Genomic DNA, 24,351 nt, shown 5'->3' on the forward strand with positions numbered 1-24,351 from the left:
TTCTTGTACCAAAAGATATTTCCGTACTTGGCTGAGGTCTCATACTGATAAAGAGAAGCGGTCAGGAGAAACATTTTTCTTCTGAATTATTAAGTACCTAGTGTGTTCCAGTTTCTTCATGACTGGCTGGGGATCTTTTGATTATCTTCTTAGAGTAATTAATGGAAACATGCAATTCTGCTTTTTGTCATTTTTTAAAGGTCCCATGGCATGAAATTTTCACTTTCTGAGGTTTTTTAACGTTAAAATGAGTTCCTCTGACCTTCTTAAGTCACCCCAGTGGCTAGAAATTTCATAATGTGTAAACCAAACTATGCCCAACATTTGAGAATGGCGCGTCAAAACGGCGCGTTGATAAGCTCTTCCCTTTACTACGTCAGCAAGGGAGATGATCCCCACACCCCCCCCTCTGGATTCCCACCCACTGTATGGATTGCCCCGTCCAGTTGTAGTGAGGAGACCATAGAGGACACAACAACATGGCATCACCTAAGCGAGCGAAACATGGAAATTGCGCTGTACATGGATGTGACAACACAGAAAAGAGTCTGTTTTTACTGCCGACGGGAGAGCCCCTGAAGACGCAGTGGCTTAATTTTATTTACTTCAATAATACGCCGTTGAGTCTACCTAAGACGGTGTATGTTTGTCGGAAGCATTTTCCTGAGGAATGTTTCCACAACTTGGGACAGTACAGGGCAGGTTTTGCACATCAACTGTCACTGAAGCCTGGGTCCATACCAAGCATCCCTGCCGCATCAGCAACAAACATCGAACAAGTAAGTGTATAACTGGTCGTTTTGCCGTGTTTTAAAATCGGTGCGTTAGCCTAGCAATGGCTACATTAGCTGTGCAGCTAACCGCTTCCTGCAGTTAGCCAGGTAATCTGTGCTACAAAACTAAAGAGCATGCAGCATGCTCTGTTAAACTGAGTTTAGTCTGGAAATCGACTGTAACTTATGAGCTTATGTTTGACTATTGCTCCGCAATGCATGTCTTCTGTTGGATAAGCGATATGTTGCTGTAGTTGCTGCTTCTATCCTCTTTGGTTATGGAGTGCGTGTTCAAGCCTAGGGTATTATACGTTCGTAAACTACCACTCCGAACACTCTCACTCTCTGTTCTCTGTGTCACGTTGAGTTTACGAAAGGAGTCCGAGGGAGAACGGGGTTTTGTCTTAGCAGCGTGGCTACAGGCGCTGATAGCAGCGAGTATGTGTGCGTGCAGCTTGGTCAAGCCCCTCCCCCTCCCCCCATGGCCCGCCCCCACCCTCTACCCTTCCCCGCCTCCTGCTTCTCATTAGCAAAACGACGGACTGGGAAAAGCGCTGAAATGGGGCTTTCTCCCAGGAGGCTATATTTACGTGCCGAGGGTTCATTTCGAGAAAGCCTGCGGATATAACATCCGGAAGCCTCCACGAGCCCGTTTAAAGCATCAACAAACCACCATGCCATGGGACCTTTAAAAATTTGTAATTGTTTAAATGGAAATAAAATTATTGCCCATTTCTAAATTGCTCATCTGTCATTGCTTCATTCCCTTCAGTCAGGTGAGGATTTAAACAGTATAAAGATGTCAGAGGGTCACTGATTGGGGCGGGGGGTCCTTGTTTTTTTTCATGATTATTGTAGAGAAGATTGAGCGGACAGTGCAGATCGAGGCCTCGACGGTGGAGATCGAGGAGAGGGGGGTGAAGCTCCGCCTCACTGTGGTGGACACTCCTGGGTATGGAGATGCCATCAACAGTCAAGACTGGTCAGTGAGTGTGTGAACATCTGATTGGTTTGGTATTTGAAATTTTTGCTGTCATGTTTAAGTCTCAACCAAGTGGTGACCTGTAGCTTGGAGTATTGATATGGAATGATGGCAGTGGAATCTTTGGGGGGGGGGATCTTCCCTGTTCCCCACTGACAGGCATGATTCGAACACCATTTGTTTTTCTTTGTTTCGTAGTGTTTTATTGATATCACATCAAGTCAAATGAGAGCAGCAAGTCCACCTCTCGTCAAAAGTCATTGATATCTACTCCATCTCTACTGTACAGTGGTGCTTGAAAGTTTGTGAACCCTTTAGAATTTTCTATATTTCTGCATAAATGTGACCTAAAACATCAGATTTTCACACAAGTCCTGAAAGTAGATAAAGAGAACCCAGTTAAACAAATGAGACAAAAATATTATACTTGATCATTTATTTATTGAGGAAAATGATCCAATACTGTGAGTGGCAAAAGTATGCGAACCTCTAGGATTAGCAGTTAATTTGAAGGTGAAATTAGAGTCAGGTGTTTGCAATCAATGGGATGGTAATCAGGTGTGAGTGGGCATCCTGTTTTATTTAAAGAACAGGAATCTATCAAAGTCTGATCTTCACAACACATGTTTGTGGAAGTGTATCATGGCACGAACAAAGGAGATTTCTGAGGACCTCAAAAAAAGCGTTGTTGATGCTCATCAGGCTGGAAAAGGTTACAAAACCATCTGTAAAGAATTTGGACTCCTCCAATCCACAGTCAGATAGATTGTGTACAGATGGAGGAAATTCAAGACCATTGTTACCCTCCCCAGGAGTGGTCGCCCAACAAAGATCACTCCAAGAGCAAGGCGTGTAATAGTCAGCGAGGTCACAAAGGACCCCAGGGTAACTTCTAAGCAACTGAAGGCCTCTCTCACATTGGCTAATGTTAAGGTTCATGAGTCCACCATCAGGAGAACACTGAACAACAATGGTGTGCATGGCAGGGTTGCAAGGAGCCACTGCTCTCCAAAAAGAACATTGCTGCTCGTCTGCAGTTTGCTAAACATCACGTGGACAATCCAGAAGGCTATTGGAAAAATGTTTTGTGCACGGATGAGACAAAATTAGAACTTTTTGGTTTAAATGAGAAGCGTTCTGTTTGGAGAAAGGAAAACACTGCGTTCCAGCATAAGAACCTTATCCCATCTGCGAAACATGGTGGTGGTAGTATCATGGTTTGGGCATGTTTTGCTGCATCTGGGCCAGGACGGCTTGCCATCATTGATGGAACAATGAATTCTGAATTATACCAGCGAATTCTAAAGGAAAATATCAGGACATCTGTCCATGAACTGAATCTCAAGAGAAGGTGGGTCATGCAGCAAGACAACGACCTGAAGCACACAAGTCGTTCTACCAAAGAATGGTTAAAGAAGAATAAAGTTAATGTTTTGGAATGGCCAAGTCAAAGTCCTGACCTTAATCCAATCTAAATGTTGTGGAAGGACCTGAAGCGAGCAGTTCATTTGAGGAAACCCACCATCATCCCAGAGTTGAAGCTGTTCTGTACAGAGGATCGGGCTAAAATTCCTCCAAGCCGCTGTGCAGGACTGATCAACAGTTACCGGAAACATTTAGTTGCAGTTATTGCTGCACAAGGGGGTCACACCAGATACTGAAAGCAAAGGTTTGCATGCTTTTGCCACTCACAGATATGTAATATTGGATCATTTTCCTCAATAAATAAATGACCAAGTATAATATTTTTGTCTCATTTGTTTAACTGGGTTCTCTTTATCTACTTTTCAGATTTGTGTGAAAATCTGATGTTTTAGGTCATTTATGTAGAAATATAGAGGGTTCACAAACTTTCAAGCACCACTGTATGTGTGATTTATCATTGACAAGAATTTGTCGGAGACATTTAAATTGAAAGTGTTTGCTCAAATCACCATCCATTCATCCATTACCTATACCACTCATCTGTCAGGGTCGTGAGGGAAGCTGGACCCAATCCCAGCTGACACTGGGTGAGGGGCATGGCATACCCTGGGTAGGTCGGCAATCTATGGCAGAGATTCAAAACTGCCTACAGTGGAAGTCAGAGTTGTTATGGAAGTAAATAGGTTTTTAATATTTGAGTCTACAATGCAAATTAAAAAAAAAAAAGCTACTTTCTTACAGTAGAGATCTTAAAATGAGACCGACATGACGGGATGTTTTGTGTTCTCCGTTGAGGCATCACAAATTCTTCCCCCTGAATAAGTAGTTCCTACTCTGAAAGGTGAATGATAGAGATTTAAGGTTACTATACAAATACAGTTTACCAAATAATTAATATAAGCACTGAAATAAATTAAACGTCTTTTGCAAATGATTTGGCTGCCCCAACAACTGCCATTAGACTGTGAATCACCCATATAGTACAGACAGAGTGGATAGTCAATTTTTCTGACGCAATGTTTGAACGAGTTTGAGCATTTTTGCTAAAATTTGATTGCTGTTGAATATTGTGGGGTGGAATCTTGTCCACTCAAAGTATTGGAATGCCAAGGCCAGTTCTTTTGTTGTTGCTGTACAGCGATGACATTTAGGTTTGAGATCAAAAGATGATTGAGATGATGAGAGGAAATTTGTTTTCAGTTCCTGATAAATTGGCCACCCATTTTCAACTGATGAAAAATATTGGCACATTTGACTGGCAGGTGTTTCTTGTTGCCCAGTTGTTCTTTGTTAGATACTTGATACAGAATGCGCCTTGCTGTTCCAATAATTTTGGAGGGGACTGGATAGAACCTGTTTACTCAAACGTTAGCGCGTGCAGAATTCACATGACGTTTAAATGGCATCATTAATCGAGTATGAGGGGGACCATCTGAGCTTCTCTGCATGTTTGATTCACTCCTCTGTGTTCACAAATAGCTTTGTAGCCTCACATCACAACAGCTCGCACTCTTGAAATAAGTATGCTCACTAATACTGTCATGTGCACTCAGATTGGCCACCCTCATACTCTTTTAATGGTACTGTCGACTAATAATTTCAATCCCAAAAAAAAGTCCACGTCTCCCATGGTCATTTTGAAGTCAAATCTCAAGCCAAGTGTATTTATTGATATTCTAGAATACTGTAACTTTTGTACAGACCAGTATTAGTCTCTAGTTTTTCCGATTCTGAATTCTTGTAGATTGGCTAAGTCCAATCTTGTCTCCTAAGAGTCAGAATCAAGTTTATTGCCAAGTACGTTCTCAGATGCAAGGAAATCGCTTTGGTGCTTGAACAGCTAAAATAGAAGAATTTAGCAAAGACAAAAAATAGCTATCTATATCTATCTTATATAAGAAGAATCTGAAATGTACAAATTTGAAAAGTGGACATATTTAAGGGGTATGTGCATGGCTGCAGGTTTTCATTCAAAGTAAACAGGGGCCATACCTAATTCAACCTGTGTAATCAGTTGATCATGGCCTTCAGCTTTCTTTTGAGGCTCCTGCTTGTGTGGAACAAAAACCTGCAGCCGCGCTGGCCTTTTGCATATGAGATTGGTCTAAATGCTTTATCACTGCATCCTAAACTCAGCCAATTGGTTAAATATTAATCTAAGTTTAAGGGCAAGTCCAGGACTACTATACTACTGTCTTAAATTATGTTTTATTTGATTGAACTATTTTTATCTTGTTCTCTAGTTTTAAGACCATCATCCAATACATTGACAATCAGTTTGAGCGCTACCTGCATGATGAAAGTGGCCTGAATCGTAGACACATTGTGGACAACAGAGTTCACTGCTGCTTCTATTTCATATCTCCATTTGGACACGGGTAAAACAAACCACACGCGCACATTTGTTTTACCATCCTTGTGAGGACCTTCCATTGAAATAATTATTAATGCTGTTAATGAATGCTATGCATAATGTCTAAATCTAATATTTGCACACAGCTGTGTCTTGGAGAAATAAGTTTGATACAAAACAGAATTAAACCTGTGGTTTTTTTTTTTTCCAGATTGAAGCCACTGGATGTTGAATTTATGAAAGCCATCCACAGCAAAGTGAACATTGTCCCCGTCATCGCAAAAGCTGACACACTGACACTCCGAGAGAGGGACCGTCTGAAGCGGAGGGTGAGTGTGTATCTCACTGCCACAAATACCAGATGAGAAATTATTCTTTTGAGTGAGTGATTTTTGTTAATTGAAGTCCTACCACTCTGGTCTTAAGATAACTCTGTCAGTTCTAGAGGTGGCACCTGCACTCCTCACTGGATAGCAGTAAAGTTCCTTTAATTTTTTCTGATGCTTCCCTTTGCCCTCTGAACACACAAACAGCCAACAGTGCTATGCAGCTGGTTGCTGGCCCATCATCAGGTTCCCAACATTCCTGAAATGTTATTGAGCAGAGGGATCCTATACAGTGGTTCATGTTTGGAATGACCCATCTTACCTTCAGCTCTTATCAGTAATTCCACAAGAAGTTAAGGAGCTTACTCTTGATTGCCTGTTTGAGTTGTGTCCTCATTTGGCTTCGTTTTTAATTTTTATAGCCATTTTGGAGGGTATATTAGTGCATCTCCAAAAATTAGAATATTGTGAAAAATAAGTATTTTCCATCAGTTATTTAAGAAAGTGAAAATTTAATATATTACACGTAAACTAAAATGTGTAAAGAATTTTTCTCTCTTAATTTTGATAATTATGGCTGAAAGCACAAAAAATTAAAATATATCTCAAAATATTAGAGTATTTCATTTCGAGTTTGGGTAAAACAGTATAAATACCATGCATCTCTCGGTCTAGTTCAGTACACGCAACCACAATCATGGGGAAAGCTGCTGAATTGACAGTTGTCCAGAAGGCGAACATCGACACCCTCCACAAGGAGAATAAGCCACAGAAGGTCATTGCTGAAAAGGCTGGCTGGAAAAGGTGCACAAGCAACAGGGATGACCACAGTCTTGAGAGGATTGTCAAGAAAAGCCGATTTAAGAATTTGGGAGAGCGTCAGAAGGAGTGGACTGAGGCTGGTGTCGGTGCATCAACAGCCACCATGCACAGACATCTTCAGAAAAGGGGCTACAAACGTCACATTCCTAATATCAAGCCACTCCTGAACTAGAGACAATGTCAGAAGCATTGTACTTGGGCTAAGGAGAGAAAGAACTGGACTGTTGTTCAGTGGGCCAAAGTCCTCTTTTCAGATGAAAGTAAATTTTGCAGTTCATTTGAAAATCAAGGTCCTGAAGTCTGGAAGAAGAGTGGAGAGGCACAGAATCCAAGGTGTTTTGAAGTCCAGTGTGAAGTTTCCGCAGTCTGTGATGATTTGGAGTGCCATGTCATCTGCTGGTGTTGGTCCACTGTTTATCAAGTTCAAAGTCAACGCAGCCGTCTACCAGGAGATTTTAGAGCACTTCATGCTTCCGTCTGCTGATGAGCTTTATGGAGATGCTGATTTCCTTTTCCAGCAGGACTTGGCACCTGCCCACAGTGACAAAACTACTACCAAATGGTTAGCTGACCATGATATTACTGTGTTTGACCAGCCAACTTGCCTGACCTGAACCCCACAGAGAATCTATGGAGTATTGTCAAGAGGAAGATGAGAAACACCTGACCCAAAAATACAGGCAAGCTGAAGGCTGCCATCAAAGCAACCTGGGCTTCAGTAACACCTCAGCAGTGCTTCAGGCAGATCGCCTCCATGCCACGCCGCATTGATGCAGTAATTCATGGTAAAGGAGCCCCAACCAAGTACTGAGTTGTATAAATGAACATACTTTTCTGTATTGTCTGGGTTCCTTCTGGCGCTCGTCACACTCGTCGTTGACGAACATAATCCATCACTGACGAAAAAATTACTAGCAGTCGTCACAGTGACAAATGTATTTGTCATTATTATAAGTAATTTTTTCTAGAAATCTTTCCACAAATCCCTCTGTTTGCTGAAATCCAACCCCAGTGAAGAGACTGCGGGAAGCCAGAGTGTAAACAATGAGCACGTGCTTGTGACCAATAAAAATCAACTACAGATAATGACCAAATGAGCGCCAGTGCGTCTCAATTGGCCTGGTGTGGTGGTGTAATTATCTCTGCTTGAACTAAACAATGGTGGAGTCTAAGCTGAGGAAGGTGGTATTTTTTTTTTTGGGGGGGGGGGTGCTTCTTCAAGCACTGAAGATGATTTAAGGGCCGAAACAGCCACGAGGGAGGCACACTCGGAACCCTGACCATCCCCAAGCACATCGGACAGTGTCAGTAATACAGGGGGGTTGGTTTAAAAAAAAAAAATTTTAAACGCTGCCAGCTGTCAGCCGGCAAGCAACTGAAGGGAACTACGTTTTGGGGCTATAGCTCCCGGCTATTTTTGCACTAAAAAAAAAAAAAAGAGATTAATAGAAAACAACTGACTTAGGTGCCATCTGGGATTTTGAAGGTTATAATAATGTAGCTTAGAATTTGTGCCTTTGTGGTCCTAAAGGACAGATATGTGCGTGAGAAATTATATTTTTATTAAACTGATGATTAATTTTACTGGTGATATTAAGTCAGTTGACCCATGCCTCAGTTTCCTGAGACATTATGGGTGTTGATAACTTAATAATGAGACAGAAACTGAAGTGAATGACAAATTTCAAAAGAGCAGTGCAAAAATCGCTAATAAAGATGTCATAATATTTCAATGTGTGTGGGTGATTAATATTACCTTTTAAAGTTAGATATAACCTCGCCAATCTATCGATGCCAATCTCCCTTAAGAAATACAAGCCCCAGGAAAACTGGACTGAGCCCCTGGGTCCGCTTTCACTAAAGTAGTTTAGACTGGTCTATGGGTTAAGATTGGTCTTAAGTTTCTTTATAGACCAGTCTAATGCAAGTAAGACAGTTTCACAAAAGTTAAGACTAATTTTTTAAGTCTAATTTTAGGCTTAAAAAGTAAGACACCCTCCCCCCAGTCTAATATGGGTCTAAGGGCTATAAAATTTAATTAAAAAAAAAAAGTCAAGCCATAAGTGCCATCAATGTCAATAACTATAAGAAAGCTTGAAATGTTAAGGCAGTGAAGTACATTGCAAGTATGTAATACACAAATTTAGGCTATTATAATCTAACTATAAAGTATTCAATAAAGAACAAACAGTGTAATGCCAGCTTATTCATTTTATTACTTATAAATAATATAAATATATATAAATAATATAAATATCAATTCATTTATGCATATAATTACATCACCACTCATCACTTCTCTCTCTCTCATATACACTCACTCTCTCTCTCACACACACACACACACACACACACACACACACACACACACACACACATTACTACATCACTCATTACTACATCACTCATTACTACATCACTCCTCCATCTGCACGAGTCTCTTCAATTTAAGTTGCAGTCTTCCCTTTTGGTAGGCTCTTCATGTAGTGTCACATCCGCGCAGGTACTGGGTGATGACAACTCCGAGGGTGAAGGAGCCTCAGCTTCAACGTTGCTAGCAACGTTGCTAAGGGAGTTGCTGCTGGGTCTGGTGAAGCTGGTTACTCCGCTCTCCTTTCCTCCTTTCACTCCCCAGAATAAGGGCGACTCGTCGCCATAAATGTTGATGACCATTTTGGTGGTTACTTTAGTTTCTTCAAACCCCCTCCTCCAGTGGGGATGTTTTTACGCATGGCAGCAACATCTCTTCTCGCAGATGGATTAACGCTATTCACAGACGACGTTATTTTTTCCCACACTTCATGTTTTTTCTTATTGCTACATTCTTCGCTGAATTTGCCTAATAAAACGTCTTTGTAGGAATTAAGTTCCTCTAATATAGCCAGATTTTCCGAGTGGCTAAACGGCACTGAACGACCACTGTCCGCCATTTTTTTTTGTTTTGAAAAGAGTCTTAAAATACCCACAATCCTTTGCAGCATAGTATGACTTAAGATAGTCGGAGTCTTGACTGCTTTGTGCAACAGTATTTGTTAGGCGTCTATGCTAAGCCCGACTACAGGGAGTGCAGAATTATTAGGCAAGTTGTATTTTTGAGGATTAGTTTTATTATTGATAAACAACTATGTTCTTGATGAACCCAAAAGACTCATAAATATCAAAGCTGAGTATTTTTGGAAGTTGGAGTAGGGCTTTCTTAGTTTTAGCTATCTTAGGAGGATATCTGTGTGTGCAGGTGACTATAACTGTGCATAATTATTAGGCAACTTAACAAAAAACAAACATATACCCATTTCACTCATTTATTTTCACCAGGGAAACCAATATAACAACTCAACATTCACTAATATACATTGCTGGCATTCAAAAACAAAAAAAAATACAAATCAGTGACTAATATAGCCGCCTTTCTTTACAGGGACACTCAAAAGCCTGCCATCCATGGATTCGGTCAGTGTTTTGATCTGTTTGCGATCAACATTGCGTGCAGCAGCAACCACAGCCTCCCAGACACTGTTCAGAGATGTGTACTGTTTCCCCTCCTTGTAGATCTCACATTTGATGAGGGACCACAGGTTTTCTATGGGGTTCAGATCAGGTGAACAAGGAGGCCACGTCATTAATCTTTCTTCCTTTAGACCCTTTCTGGCCAGCCATGCTGTGGAGTACTTGGATGCGTGTGATGGAGCATTGTCCTGCATGAAAATCATGTTTGTCTTGAAGGATGCTGACTTCTTCCTGTACCACTGCTTGAAGAAGGTGTCTTCCAAAAACTGACAATAGGACTGGGAGTTGAGCTTGACGCCATCCTCAACCCGAAAAGGTCCCACAAGCTCATCTTTGATGATACCAGCCCATACCAGTACCCCACCTCCACCTTGCTGGCGTCTGAGTCGGACTGGAGCTCTCTGCCCTTTGCTGATCCAGCCACGAGCCCATCCATCTGGCCCATCAAGACTCACTCTCATTTCATCTGTCCATAAGACCTTAGAAAAATCAGTCTTGTGATACTTCTTGGCCCAGTCTTGACGTTTCATCTTGTGTGTCTTGTTCAGTGGTGGTCGTTTTTCAGCCTTTGTTACCTTGGCCGTGTCCCTGAGTATTGCACACCTTGTGCTTTTTGACACTCCAGTGATGTTGCAGCTCTGAAATATGGCAAAACTGGTGGCGAGTGGCATCTTGGCAGCTTCACGCTTGACTTTCCTCAGTTCACGGGCAGTTAGTTTGCTCCTTTTTTTTTTCAACGTGCTTCTTGCAACCCTGTTGACTATTTTGAATGAAGCGCTTGATTGTTCGATGGTCACACTTCAAAAGCTGGGCAATTTTAAGAGTGCTCCATCCCTTTGCAATATATGTCACTATTTTTGACTTTTCTGAGTCCGTCAAATCCCTCTTCTGACCCATTTTGCCAAAGGAAAGGAAGTTGCCTAATAATTTTGCACACCTGATATAGGGTGTTGTCATTAGACCACACCCCTTTTCATTACAGAGATGCACATCACCTGGTATGCTTAATTGGTAGGAGGCTTTCAAGCCTATGCAGCTTGGAGTAGGCCAACATGCATAGAGAGGGTAATGTGGTCAACATACTCATTTGCCTAATAATTCTGCACTCCCTGTATACCCGCTGTCTAAGTTAAAGTCATAGTCTAACTTGGTGAAACCGGCTGCAGGTCTGTTTAATAGCTAGAATAGAAATGGCCCTGGGCTAACTAACGTATGATGAAAAGCACGGTATCATTCTGTGTTTGGTTCGTAAATCAACAGGAAAATCGGATTCCTTCACTGTTGGTTATGCCCAGATCCTTCTCGACTTTGTTCAATTGTGAATCACGTTTTCTGTCCAAACTGGTCCTATTGCAAGAGAATAGTGGTGATAACAACAGTGATTTTTATAATTTTCCTCGTTAAATAAGATTTGGTTCAGATGATCACTTAATTAAGTAAAATGAGGTGTGTTTGTGTTAATTCCAACACAGACACTGGAAATAAATGGCTACCATACATGGAGATGCTGATTTAAGAAAAATTTGAAGTGGTCTCTTAATTTTTTTCCAGAGCTGTGCACGTACAGTGCCTTGTGAAAGTATTAACCCTCCCCCTTTGGCATTTTGTTACATTATAACCTGGAATGAAAAATGGATTTTTAATTGGATTTAATTTAATGGACATAACAAAATGGTCCAATTTTTTTTAAATGGCATTTAAACAAGCAAGCAAAAAAAACAACTTGTATTTAAAAGCCTTATTAAAATAATTGAAAAGATGAGTGCATATCACCCCTTTGCTATGAAACCCATAAATCAGATCTGGGCCAACCAATTAAATTCAGATGGCACGTAATTGGGGCGGCACGGTGGTGTAGTGGTTAGCACTGTCGCCTCACAGCAAGAAGGTTCTGGGTTTGAGCCCAGCGGCTGACGGGGGCCTTTCTGTGCAGAGTTTGCATGTTCTCCCCATGTATTATATTACACTCCTTTGGGTGCTCCGGTTTCCCCCACAGTCCAAAGACATGCAGTTAGGTTAACGTGGGGCGGCCTTGGACTGAAGTGCCCTTGAGCAAGGTACCTGACCCCCAACTGCTCCCCGGGCGCTCTAGTGTGGCTGCCCACTGCTCTGTGTGTGTGTGTGTTCACTGCTTCAGATGGGTTAAATGCAGAGGATGAATTTCACTGTGCTTGAGTGACAGACAAAGGCTGCTGCTGCTTCTATAATTAGTTGCTGTATAGTCCACCTGTTTGCAATCAAAGTGTCACATGATGTCAGTATAAATACACCTGTTCTGAAAGGCGCCGGAGTCTGTAACAGCACTACGCAAGCAACATGAAGACTACGGAGCTCTCCAAACAGTTCAGAGACAAAGCTGTAGAGAAGCATAGATCAGGGTTGGGTGATTTTCAAAAAAAAAAAATCTCAAACTTTGAACATCCCATGGCACACCATTAAATTCATTTTAACAAAATGGAATGAATATGGCACCACTACAAACCTAACAAGAGAAGGCCACCCACCAAAACTCACAGTTTGGGCAAGGAGGGCATTAATCAGAGATTCAACAAAGACACCAAAGAGAACACTGAAGAAGCTGCAAAGATCCACAGTTGAGATGGGAGTATCTGTCCCTAGGACCACTTTAAGCCGTACACTCCACAGAGCAGGGCTTTATGGAAGAATGGGCAGAAAAAAAAGCCATTGCTTAAAGAAAAATAATGCATTTGGAGTTTTCAAAAAGGATGTGGCAGACTCCCTAAACACATGGAATAATGTTCTCTGGTCTGATTAGATTAAAACTGAACATTTTGGCTATCGTGTGAAACGCTCCGTGTGGCGCAAACTTAATGCTAACCATCACCCCGAGAACACCATTCCCACAGTAAAGTATGGTGGTGGCAGCATCATGCTGTGGTGGTGCTTTTACTGGTTAGGATGGAAGGCAAGCTGGATGGTACTAAATGCAGGGCAGTTCTTGAGGAAAACCTGTTCAAGTCTGCCAGAGATTTGAGAATGGGACAGAGGATCACATTCCAGCAGGACACTGACTCTAAATATATACTGCTAAAGCTACGCTGCAGTGGTTTAAAGGGAAACATTTAAATGTCTTGGAATGGCCTCGTCAAAGCCTCAATTCAGTTGAGAATTTGTGGCATGACTTGAACACTGTTTTACCCCAACACAACCCATCTATCTTGAAGGAGCTAGTGCAGTTTTGCCTTGAAGAATGGGCAAAAATCCCTAGATGTGGCTAGATGTGATGAGATGTACCCCAATAGACTTGCAGTTGTAAAAAACCCCAAAAATTCATTTTATTCATTGGGCTAGCAATCTACCACATAACCTCTTGCTACAGAAACGACAATAAAAACCTTCAGAAAGTCATTAAGCTTTGGGTGAGCAGCTGAGGACTAAGGCAGAAATGTGTCATATGACGAGCAAGGATGAAACCTGAAAGGAAACTTTTGTTCCAATGCAGTCCTTGGCAAAACCCAAGCAACAAGTGAAAGAGGCAGCATGGAACAAAGAACTATGAGACCAGGAGAACAGCACAGGTAGCGAGGGAAGTGACCAAATACAAGCTCAATATTCTAGGCATCGGTCAAATGAGGTTGACTAATTCAGGCATGCTGACACTTGGATCTGAAGAGACTGTAGTTTACTCTGGATGAATGTATGGATGACACTAAGAAGGAGTCAGTATAATGTTGGACAATCAGGCCAGGGAGAGCCTCCTGGGATGGGAACTAGTCAACTCCCACGTTAGATCCAGAGTCTTCTCGAAGTACACCAAGACTAACATCATACAGTATGCACCCACTGAACAAGCAACAGAGGAAGAGAAAGATCTGCTGTAGACAGTGCCAAGAGAACTGGTGTGGGGGACCGACTGCCTGTCTTGAAGACTTTGCAGATGACTTGGCACTGCTTTCACATACTCAGGAGGACATTCAAGAAAATACCAAGTTGACCAGGCGGCCAGGACCGTTGGATTCAGGATTTACCCTAACAGATCCTGTCTAATGAAACTGAGGACTGTGAACATCAAGAAGACAACCATCAATTGACTGGAGCTGGAAGGAGTAAAGGACTTTAGGTACCCAATTACTTCTCAGCCAAAATAGCAACATCGAGAGAGAAATCTCTACCAGAATCGCCCTGGCAGTGCAGGCCTTCAACAAACTTAAAGGATATGGGACATGGATTTTTACCTGGGCATAATTATGTATAAAGGACATAAGAAATGCCATCTAAATCACTGCAGGGCGTCAAAAATGTGAAAATCATCACATTATTCAAGTTTTTTTATACATCAGCGTAAAACAAGGATTCGTTAATGAGCTAGGTGGTCATGTGACCTGTGACGCAACAAAAACTTTCCAAGGAGCCAGCGCTTGGGAATCTAATGTAAACAGGTTACCAAAATGGACACCATCGACAGTGATATTCCCGATGTTTCACAGAGATGTGAAGTTAGACCCTATCAATTTGAACCGATAGCTGGAAATTCACATGAACATAGATCTTGTCTTTACTCTGACGGGTCAGATGATTGAGAGTGAGAGTTCATTCAATCCCCATGAAACTGAAAGCAGTCGGCTCGATAACACTTCCTGGTAAGTTAAAAACAATTCTGCTCAAAGGCTAATGATCTGTTGAAAGAAGTATTATTTTTGTATCATACATTGAAAGTTCATCATAGATCTAGCTAAAGTCCGTTGCAAGCTAGTTTTTTTTTTTGCTGATATTTTTCGAGATTGATTGAGATACAATGCTTCCAGAGTCCGAGATGAAAACATTCAAAATGGCGAAATGAGTCAGAATTATGATAATCAATAATTGATACACCCAAAATTATAATACTAATCCTTACCTCGGCTTTCAGTCGCTTAGCACAGAGATCTTCAACAGGGGGGTCGCGAAATCGCACTGGATCACTCATATCAACAAAAATATTCCTGCCCTGTCCCCTGGCCTCCGTGCAGGGATGCAAACAGCGCGCCTTTCGGCGGATGCCGCCTTTTTCACGGCTGAATCGCGCAGATCCGATTTAAAAAAAAAAAAAAGCGATATTTCATGAAACATGAAGTATAAGGATGAGGAAAAAAAAAACAGTTTAAATCGGGAAGCTGCGCACATTTGTGCAGCCTGGCGTAAATGTGCGCAGCTTCCCGATTTAAACTGTTTTTTTTTTTCTCATCCTTATACTTCCTGTTTCATGTTTCATGAATTAATATCGCTCAGTACCTGAGTATTAATGTTGAAAGAATCCTCAGTGAAATGGTCCGAACACAGTTTGTGGGAAACAGTAGGTGCAAAGTTTTTTCAACAGGTGTTCTGTAAAGTTATCCTACCTCTTGGATTTGTCCTACCAAGCCTACTGCGCATGCGCGAAGCCTACTGCGCATGCGCAGGTGAGCCCACACTTTCCTCAGCTTCGGGTCCTTGGGGAATGCAAAAAAAACTTACTCCAGGGCATTTCCCGTTGGAATTATTGCAACCATAAGCAGCACAATACACCATGATGTCCAATGTATGATGTCCAATGTACTTTAAAGACTGTAAAAACAATTTTCTTGTCATCCACTTCTCCATTCATCTACCCGCTTGTGCTGTGCCCGAAAGTTTTTGTGACGTATGATCACGTGACAGCGGCTCTTCCGGTTGCAAAAAATGCATATCGGAAGTCGAGCAGAAATGCCATATAATCATCACGAGTATAACGATTTTGCTGAATTTAATAGATGATTTTGTATTTGTTGATGCAATTAATTCATATTTTTAATGGAAAGAAACTGATATAGCGTGCTTTTATGTTTCATGTCCCATATCCTTTAACATCTGGAAGTCACTCTCACTGCAGACCAGGACCAAGCTAAAGCTCTACAGGTCAAATGTGCATTCAGTCCTGCTGTATGCTGTGGAGGACCAACAAGAAAATTGAAAACGGTCTCCGAGGCTTTGAAGGGCAATGCTTTTTGGTGCATCCTCAGAGTGCGCTGTAAACAACATGGCACCAGAACCAGACACCCACACACAACCCTCAGATGGACACCACCTGGGAAATGCAAAAGAGGTAGACTGCTGGGTACTGGGAGGAGGACTGTTGAGGAGGAAATGAGGATGATGGACAAGACCTCGAACGAAGTCAGCTGACCCACTCAGGACAAGGAGGGCCAGAAGAAATTTGTTGGTGCTTTATGCTCCACTGGGCCATGAAGAGGAATAACAATTAATTTAAAAAAAAAAATCATCATGTAGCAAAACAGTGGCAAAAAAGCACACTGCCAACACAACAAAAGACTTCATCAGGAGGAAAAAGTGTAAGGTTTTAGACTGGCCAAATCAATCAGCAGACCTGAACCTGATTTAAACATACATTTCACCTCCTGAAGGGAAGACTAAAGGAAAAAATCCCCCAAAACAAACAATTGTGGGGGAGGGGGGGAAGCTGTGGTACAAGCCTCAAAGTATTACAAAAGAAGAATGCAACAATTTGGTGATGTCAAAGGGTCTCGGACTTGATGGATTTATTGCAAGCAAGGGATATTCAGCCAAATATCAAGTGTTATGTACTTTTACTTTATCTGTTCAAAAATATTTGCTCACCTAAAAAATTGGGTTGGTTTGCCACCAAAGGTGCCATATTTTAGGTTGTTTACCACAACTAGATTTAACTGAAATTCTGAGCTATCTTCTCATATTCCTCTTTTTCTCTCAAACTCATGTCTTCAGTGTATAGTAAAAACAAAAGAATTGGCCTTACCATTCCTTGTGTCAATGAGATTATAAGCATTTTGATTTGCCACTGCAGGGGTGGAAAATTCAGTAGCCTGGATGCTCAGGACAAGCAGATTTTGTGTCTGGGCTATTAGGTTTTTTCCCCATATTCATTGTTGTCTGTTTAACAAGTAGGGTCAACACCCCACCCCCACCCCCCACAAAAAAAAACCCCAGACTCTTTACTGACTTAGTCAAACAAAACCCAAAAATAAACGCTGTTTGCTGATCATGGCAAGTGCCCTCCACACGTTTAAATTAAAAATAAAAATTTATAAAAACAGTTTATCCATTTTAAAAGTTATGATCTTGCTAAAAAATAGGCTTACCTGGACGTAACCATTTGCACTGAAACTGGATATCCGCCTGTGACGTTAACGGCACACTAGAATGCCGTTTAACTTCGTTACACAGAGCTATCAAATAAAGGCTTCTAATTCTAAAAAAAACAAACAAAAAAAAAACCCCAACCAAAAACACAATTGCCAGGTACCATTGCATACTCTCTTCTCTCTCTCTCGGCCCATGCGTACGTATACACGTGCGTGTTTTCACTGCTTCAGATGGGTTGAATACAGAGAAAGAACTTCACTGTGCTGTAATGTGCATGTGACAAAGGCTTCTAATTATAAAATTTAATCAGAAATTTTCTGTAGGCATGTGATTTACTGGCAACAAAATACAAATCAACAGACTTTTATGAAGTTTTAATCTCACTCGGCTAGACAACGCATACGCAGTACTGATACGGATACTTGTAAACAATCCCGTTGCCACAGCAATGTGATTCCTGCTGTCTAAAAAGATCGCTTTTCTCAGAAAATAAAAATGAACAAAAGCATGTCACATAAAATCATCAACAATCGGGCTTAAACCCAGATGCTTGACACTTGGGCATCTTTAGTTGTTTACAACAATTTAGAAATGACATGTCCACGAGTTCCACTAGCCTGAGTAAGTCATGCAGCGTGTAGATGATATCATGATTTATACTCAGAGCACGATATTTGAACCTTGGAGAGAGGGAGATGGCAGCACTCGGGGATGTTTTTCTTTTAAAATAAAATCTGTGCACCGTATACAGGTACAAATATGAGCAAGTGAATGCGCCAGCATCTGTCAGTAAAAAGGAGCTTATTTTTGGGTTTTGTTGATCTTTAAGCAAAACAAAAGCTTTCGTTTGACTTGCACAAAGGACAGATAATCTTTTCAGAATCAGGGACACAGGTATGTGGAAGCAAAAACAATTCCAGTGCCAGCTGTCATTCACCTGCTGTAAGTAAATCAAACAGTTAAACACGTCGACTTCCTAAATGTGCTAATCAGACAAAAAAAAAAGATTTTGCTACAAGGCATGTGATGTGAGAACAGAATGCTACATCTTGTATCCAAAACGTTTGGCCAGCAATCTGCTGGCTTTTTGTTAAAGGTGCAAACACAGTGTACTATGTTAAAGATTTTTTTTTTTTTATTATTATTATTAGAACAGTGTAATGATAAAAATACATGCACTTTACAAGCTAATTACCTTGCAATATGTTATTTCATAGGCTTTCTGGGCAACTAAAATATAAAACTTGGCAAGCACACTGGAGGTTTTCCTGGCCCGGTGGACTAAGTAATTAATAAATGTATTATTTACCCATAACTGCACTGTAGAGCATGATGACGAAGACCCCTGTTACAGTCTTTGGTTTGCGATGTGTGTAATGCTACACGTGTTCGCTCGTGGTGGTCTTAGTGGAGGGTTATAAGATAAGACTGGTGTAGTCTGACTTATCTTCCTGTAATCAGTCAGTCCATTTCCTTCCATTGATATCCTCTGGTTGTCTCAACAAACCTTGTGTTGCCCTTTAACCATAGTAAAACAAAGAGCCAAGCATGAGCTCACACCCGCATCGGTGGCTGTTTCCTAAAGCTTTGGTGTCTTGCTAATGTACACTTTAGGTTTGTGTCTGTGGTGTGACCTTGTTCGTTTGTTCGTTCATTCGTTCGTTCGTTCATTCATTCATTGATTTCATTCATGCGTGTGTATAGAAAATATATGAATGTAAAAGTACTGTACCAAAAGTCTTAGTCATCCTTTTTCATACAAACTTTGTTATAGATTTCCATTTTATGACTTCTACATAGTACAAAAACATTTTAGAGTTCCAAGCATTCATTTTCCAGCACAAAATTAAATGTTACAGGAAAAAAAAATGGTATCTGAGCAGCCTATTACATAAAAGACCACTTTACCAAAGTGGTCTTTTATGTAATATGACCACTATTACTATTTTTTTTAATCTGAAAAAAAATCTGAAGGTTTTTTTTTTTTCAGATTAAAAAAAAAAATCATCATGAAGGCTACTGGGTTTTGCTGCAAAATTAAGAAGTGTGACAAAGTGTCCAGAAGAACTGTGGCTGGTTCTGCAAGATGCTCAGTAAAACTTGCAGCTAATTTCCTTATAAAACTACTCATTGTACCTGAGACTACTATGCTTTTTTTTTTTAGTTAATTAATTACTTTATTTATTTATTTTTTAAAAGCAAAGGATCATTCACACGAAATATTGACTTTGTTTCATTTATTATGGCTTACTGATGTTTATAGTATTTATGTTGAAACATTTAATTTGGCTTAATTTTGAAGCCATTTTGGTCGACAGCATTTCTTTACATGTGCAAAAGACTTTTGTACAGGTGTGTATGTATAGGTGTGTGGGGGACACACAGTCAAGCCGGAAAGTCTGCACACCCCTTTCACCTTCTCCACGTTTTATTACGTTACAGACTTATTCTACAATAGATTGAATTCATTTTTTGTCACAAAATTCTACACAAAATAGCCCATAATGACAAAGTGAAAGCAGATTTATAGAAAATATGCAATTTTATTTTACTGACAAAAATAGGTTATTTAAGGGTTTCATATCTGTACGCACCCTTAGCCTAATACTTGGTTGATGCATCTTTGGCAGCAATTACAGCTTCAAGGCATCTTGGGAAAGAAGCTGCGAGTTTGGCACACTTGTTTCTGGACATTTTTGCCCATTCCTCTTGGCATATCCTTGCAAGCTGCATCAGTTTGGATGGGGAGCATCGGTACACAGCCATTTTCAGCTCCTTCCACAGATGTTCAATTGGATTCAGGTCTGGGCTCTGGCTGGGCCACTCAAGGACATTCATAGACTTCCTCCAAAGCCACTCCTTCGTTCTCTTGGCTGTGTGCTTTGGGTCATTGTCATGTTGGAAGGTAAACCTTTGCCCCAGTCTGAGGTCCAGAGCACTCTGGAGCAGGTTTTCTTCAAGGATCTCCGTGTATTTGGCTGCATTCATCTTTCCCTCTATCAGGACTCGTCGCCCCATTCCCGCTGCTGAAAAACATCCCCACATCATGATGCTGCCACTGCCATGCTTCACTGTAGGGATGGCATTAGTCAGGTGATGAGCGGTGCCTGGTTTCCTCCAGATATGACGCTTGGTATTCAGGCCAAAAAGTTCAAATTTGGTTTCATCAAACCAGAGAATCTTGTTTCTCATGGTTTGAGAGTCCTCTAGGTGCCTTTTGGCAAACTCCAAGCAGGCTGTCATGTGCCTTTTACTAAGGAGTGGCTTCTGTCTGGCCACTCTACCATAAAGGCTTGATTTGAGGAGTGCTGCCTGGATGGTTAATCTTCTGAAAGGTTCTCCCATCTCCACAAGGATATGCTGAAGCTCTGTCAGAGTGACCCTCGGGTTCCTACTCACCTCCCTGGCCAAGGCCTGTCTTCCCCGATCGCTCAGTTTGGCTGGGCAGCCAGGCCTAGGAAGATTCTTGGTGGTTCTAAATCTCTTCCATTTATGAATGATGGTGGCCACTGTGCTCTTTGGGACCTGTAAAGCTGCAGCAATTTTTCTGTACTTTTCTCCAGATCTGTGCCTTGACACAGTCCTGTTTCTGAGATCTGCAGATAATTCCTTTGACTCCATGGCTTGGTGTTTGCCCTGATATGCACGGTCAACTGTGGGACCTTTTATATAGGCAGGACTTGGCAATCCCCAGTCATGTCCAATCAATTGAATTTACCACAGGTGGACTCCAATTAAGTTGTAGAAACATCTCAAGCAATATCGGTGGAAACAAAATGCACCTCAGCTCACTTTTGGGTGTCATATCATAGGGTGTGCATACTTATGATATTTTACATTTTGATTTTTAATAAATTAGCACAAATGTCTAAAAACCTGCTTTCACTTTATTATGGGCTATTTTGTGTAGAATTTTGTGACAAAAAATGAACTCAATCTATTGTAGAATAAGTCTGTAACATAATATGGAGAAGGTGAAAGGGGTGTGCAGATTTTCCTGTGTGTGTGTGTGTGTGTGTGTGTGTGTGTAATAAAATAAATAAATACCTCAAAATTTGAATGTGAGGTTTATCTTCGAGTGGTGAGCATATTCATGAGTGAGCAAAACAAATGAGTATCTTCGCACCACTGTGTAATGTCCTCTGAGCCCAGAGCAGTCAATGGCGCCTCTGTACGCAGTTAACCTAAAGGCCAATTTATGCTGACAACCCAGTCCTCGCAGATAGCGTCGCAGATAGCGTCTGCATAGCCCTTCCACCTTCGCAGACGCTCTGCGCGCACACCTCCCAAAAATTGTGACCACCGCAGAAGCCTCGCAGACAAGAGGGCTCTGATTGGTCCACTCTACATCCGCTGTACATGCACTTCCGCTTCCCTACTTTCCCGGTTTGGTTTGTTTTCACGACCGCCATTTTTAAAAACACGAGCGAAGATGGAGCAGCATGAAGAGCGGTTGATCGAGGAAGTGAGGAAGTTCGTACATCTATACGACTCCAGTTCTAGTCATTATAAGTAACCGGAGGATAAACACTCCACTAACCACACCCACCAACAACTACTCGCGACTTCGCGCCCCCTTGCGTTGTGGCGGTGAATAACATTGCGCACGCCTATTACTCCCCGCTCAACAATAAATTACAACTGTCTGCGAAAAGCTGTCTGCGAAAGCCTTGTCGCAAGAGCATGCAGAGGCCCTAAGGCTTCCTTTTTGCACAGTAAAGTTTTAACTGGCATTTATGGCTGTAACTCTGTATTGTAGCTTGACAAAGGTTTGCCAAAGTAATCCCAAGCCCATGTGATTTATATCAGCTATAGATGAATGACTCTTCTTGATGCAGTGCTGTCTGAGGGATCGGCTATCATGGGTGCTCAGCTTAGGCTTGTGCCCTTGCCCTTTATGCACTGAAATTCCTCCAGGTTTCTTGAATCGTTTAGTGGTGATATGAACTATAGAGGGTGATTGGATCCAAATTCCTTTGTATTTTTCATACAGGAACTTTTTTTTTTAACATTTTTAATAATTTTGTCATGCATTTGTTGACAAACTGGATATCTTTACTTCTCAAAAACTCGGCTTTTCCTGGATACTGATTTTGTACCAAATAATGATTACAGTCACCTGTTGACATCACATGTTTCAAATCACATTATTTAATTTAATTGTTTTACCTCATTACTAGGGCTAAATTACCTCCGTTCCAACTTTTATTTTTTGGGGAATGTGTTGCAGGCCTGAAATGCAGGAATGGATGTATATTCACAAATTAAATGAAGTTGACCAGAAAAAAAAAAACATGAAATATCTTGGGCTCGTACTGTCTGCAATGAAAGACAAGACAAAGTAAATTTAGAAAATCACTGCTTTTTTGCATTTTCTATACTATCCTAGCTTGTTCTGATATGGGGTTGGATATACCCATGTCAAGAGAAGAAACCCTATTTGTTTTCCTCGAATGCATTTTGGTCATGCTGTAGGAGCTGAAAGCCACACACAGTTGCATAGAAGACTTCATACAGTTCTGTTATATTGTATGTCTATTGTTTTTTTACAAAAAAAAAAAGGTAGAGGGTTGGTTGACCTTCCCTCCAGTAGGGAGAACATCCAGCTATTAGATTTAGTGGTATTGTTAGAAATGTCTGGTAATGCATACCCGGGTACCTTCGTATTATAGTTTGACCTTTTTACAGAGGATGTGGAAATTGGACATCAACCTCCACGTACTTGAGCAGGTCAGTGAAAGGCCGAATGAGGGGAGTCTTTTTCTTTGTTTTTGAAAATGTCAGTGTGATTGCAAGACTTGCCAAAATCTTGACACCGCCCCCCCAACCATGAAGAGTAACAAGCAACCCATTACATACAGTGAATTTGACATTTATCTTTAACATTTCACCTGCTTTCTCACATTGCAAAGCAAGCCCTCTTATTTGTACTCACCGCTTCCTTTTTTTTTTTTTTAAACCCTCTTGATTCAGGAACGTGGAAGCAGCCTGTCTGTAACAATATGGCTTTCTTGATGTATGTCTGAGCAATTGGTGGAGTGGACACGGGCAGCGTTGTGTTGGATTCTTATCAGAGTTTGGCCAAATGTTTGGCAGTTTCCTTGACTGAGGTCATAGCTCATAAAGCAGTCTGGGGTTGTTTCACTAGCACTTGGCTCTCATTAATGTCCCGTGTGTGTGGGTTCTTTCTTTTTTAATTTGTATATTCTGAAGCTCCATACAGAGCACTATGTGCTATATGCATTATAGGTGGAATTTGTGTGATACAGAGCTGTATTTAAAAATGAAAGAAAAACTTTCATCGTTGTTCTGTAGGAGAATTAGTTTGCTTCATCAGTGTGTAATCCTGTAATATTGATTGTCACTTTGTGGATTTCTGAAGAATGGAGACCTGCTGAGTGAGGAGCCATTGCTGAACCTCTCTTACCACTATGTCTTCATTTGATTTCTGGGTTCGTACATAAGAGCATGAAAACAATGCTGCATTTCCTTACATATCCTGACCAAACTGTGAGCAGCATTTTTCAGTGTGTGAAATTTTGTTTCTATTGTTGTTGTCCATTGCTGAGCCTTTAAAGCTTTCCTCCCTTTGTCCTTTGACTTGAGCACACCAATATATGTCAGTCCTAAAAAATCCCAAATGGTGTGCGTGTTTTTGTGGGTTACAGTGTTTTGTGAACTCTTAAGTACTATGCTTTTGTTTTTAAGGAAGGCTTGAATTATGACTTGGTCGATTAGCTCATTGTGGCATGAGCATGAGGAAAATGATTTGTGCGATTGCCACTTACATGGAACACTTTTTATAACTGTGTCCCACCTATCACAACATGAACCTAGTGAGATCATGAGGTCACATCCTGTATATAGACAGTGCCACACCTCACACTCCCCTTCTTTCATTATCATCCAGGCCTCAAAATGAGGGCTTATTCCTGTGTGCGCACAAGTACCGGTATATCGTTGTTTATTTCTCTTCTCATACAAAGTGATTGCATTTTGGAACATGGCCACTTTCTGACTCTACTCGCTCACGGTAAAACAATATACAGCCGTTGCGTGCACACA

The 24,351-nt window shown here is 41.1% G+C and overlaps 1 protein-coding gene across 2 annotated transcripts in view; it reads left to right on the plus strand.

The window, feature by feature from the left end:
* The window catches only part of zgc:63587 (uncharacterized protein LOC393431 homolog), an 83,066-nt gene that overhangs the window by 31,646 nt on the left and 27,069 nt on the right, over window positions 1–24,351 (plus strand). For both annotated transcript variants that reach the window (XM_060931768.1, XM_060931769.1), the window contains exons 5-7: window positions 1,632–1,755; window positions 5,424–5,558; window positions 5,745–5,862. In XM_060931768.1, coding sequence (XP_060787751.1) covers window positions 1,632–1,755; window positions 5,424–5,558; window positions 5,745–5,862 — 377 coding nt within the window. The remainder of the gene's footprint in view (window positions 1–1,631; window positions 1,756–5,423; window positions 5,559–5,744; window positions 5,863–24,351) is intronic.

This window comes from Neoarius graeffei, chromosome 10 (assembly GCF_027579695.1).
Source record: "Neoarius graeffei isolate fNeoGra1 chromosome 10, fNeoGra1.pri, whole genome shotgun sequence".
NCBI classification, from domain to species: Eukaryota; Metazoa; Chordata; class Actinopteri; order Siluriformes; family Ariidae; genus Neoarius; species Neoarius graeffei.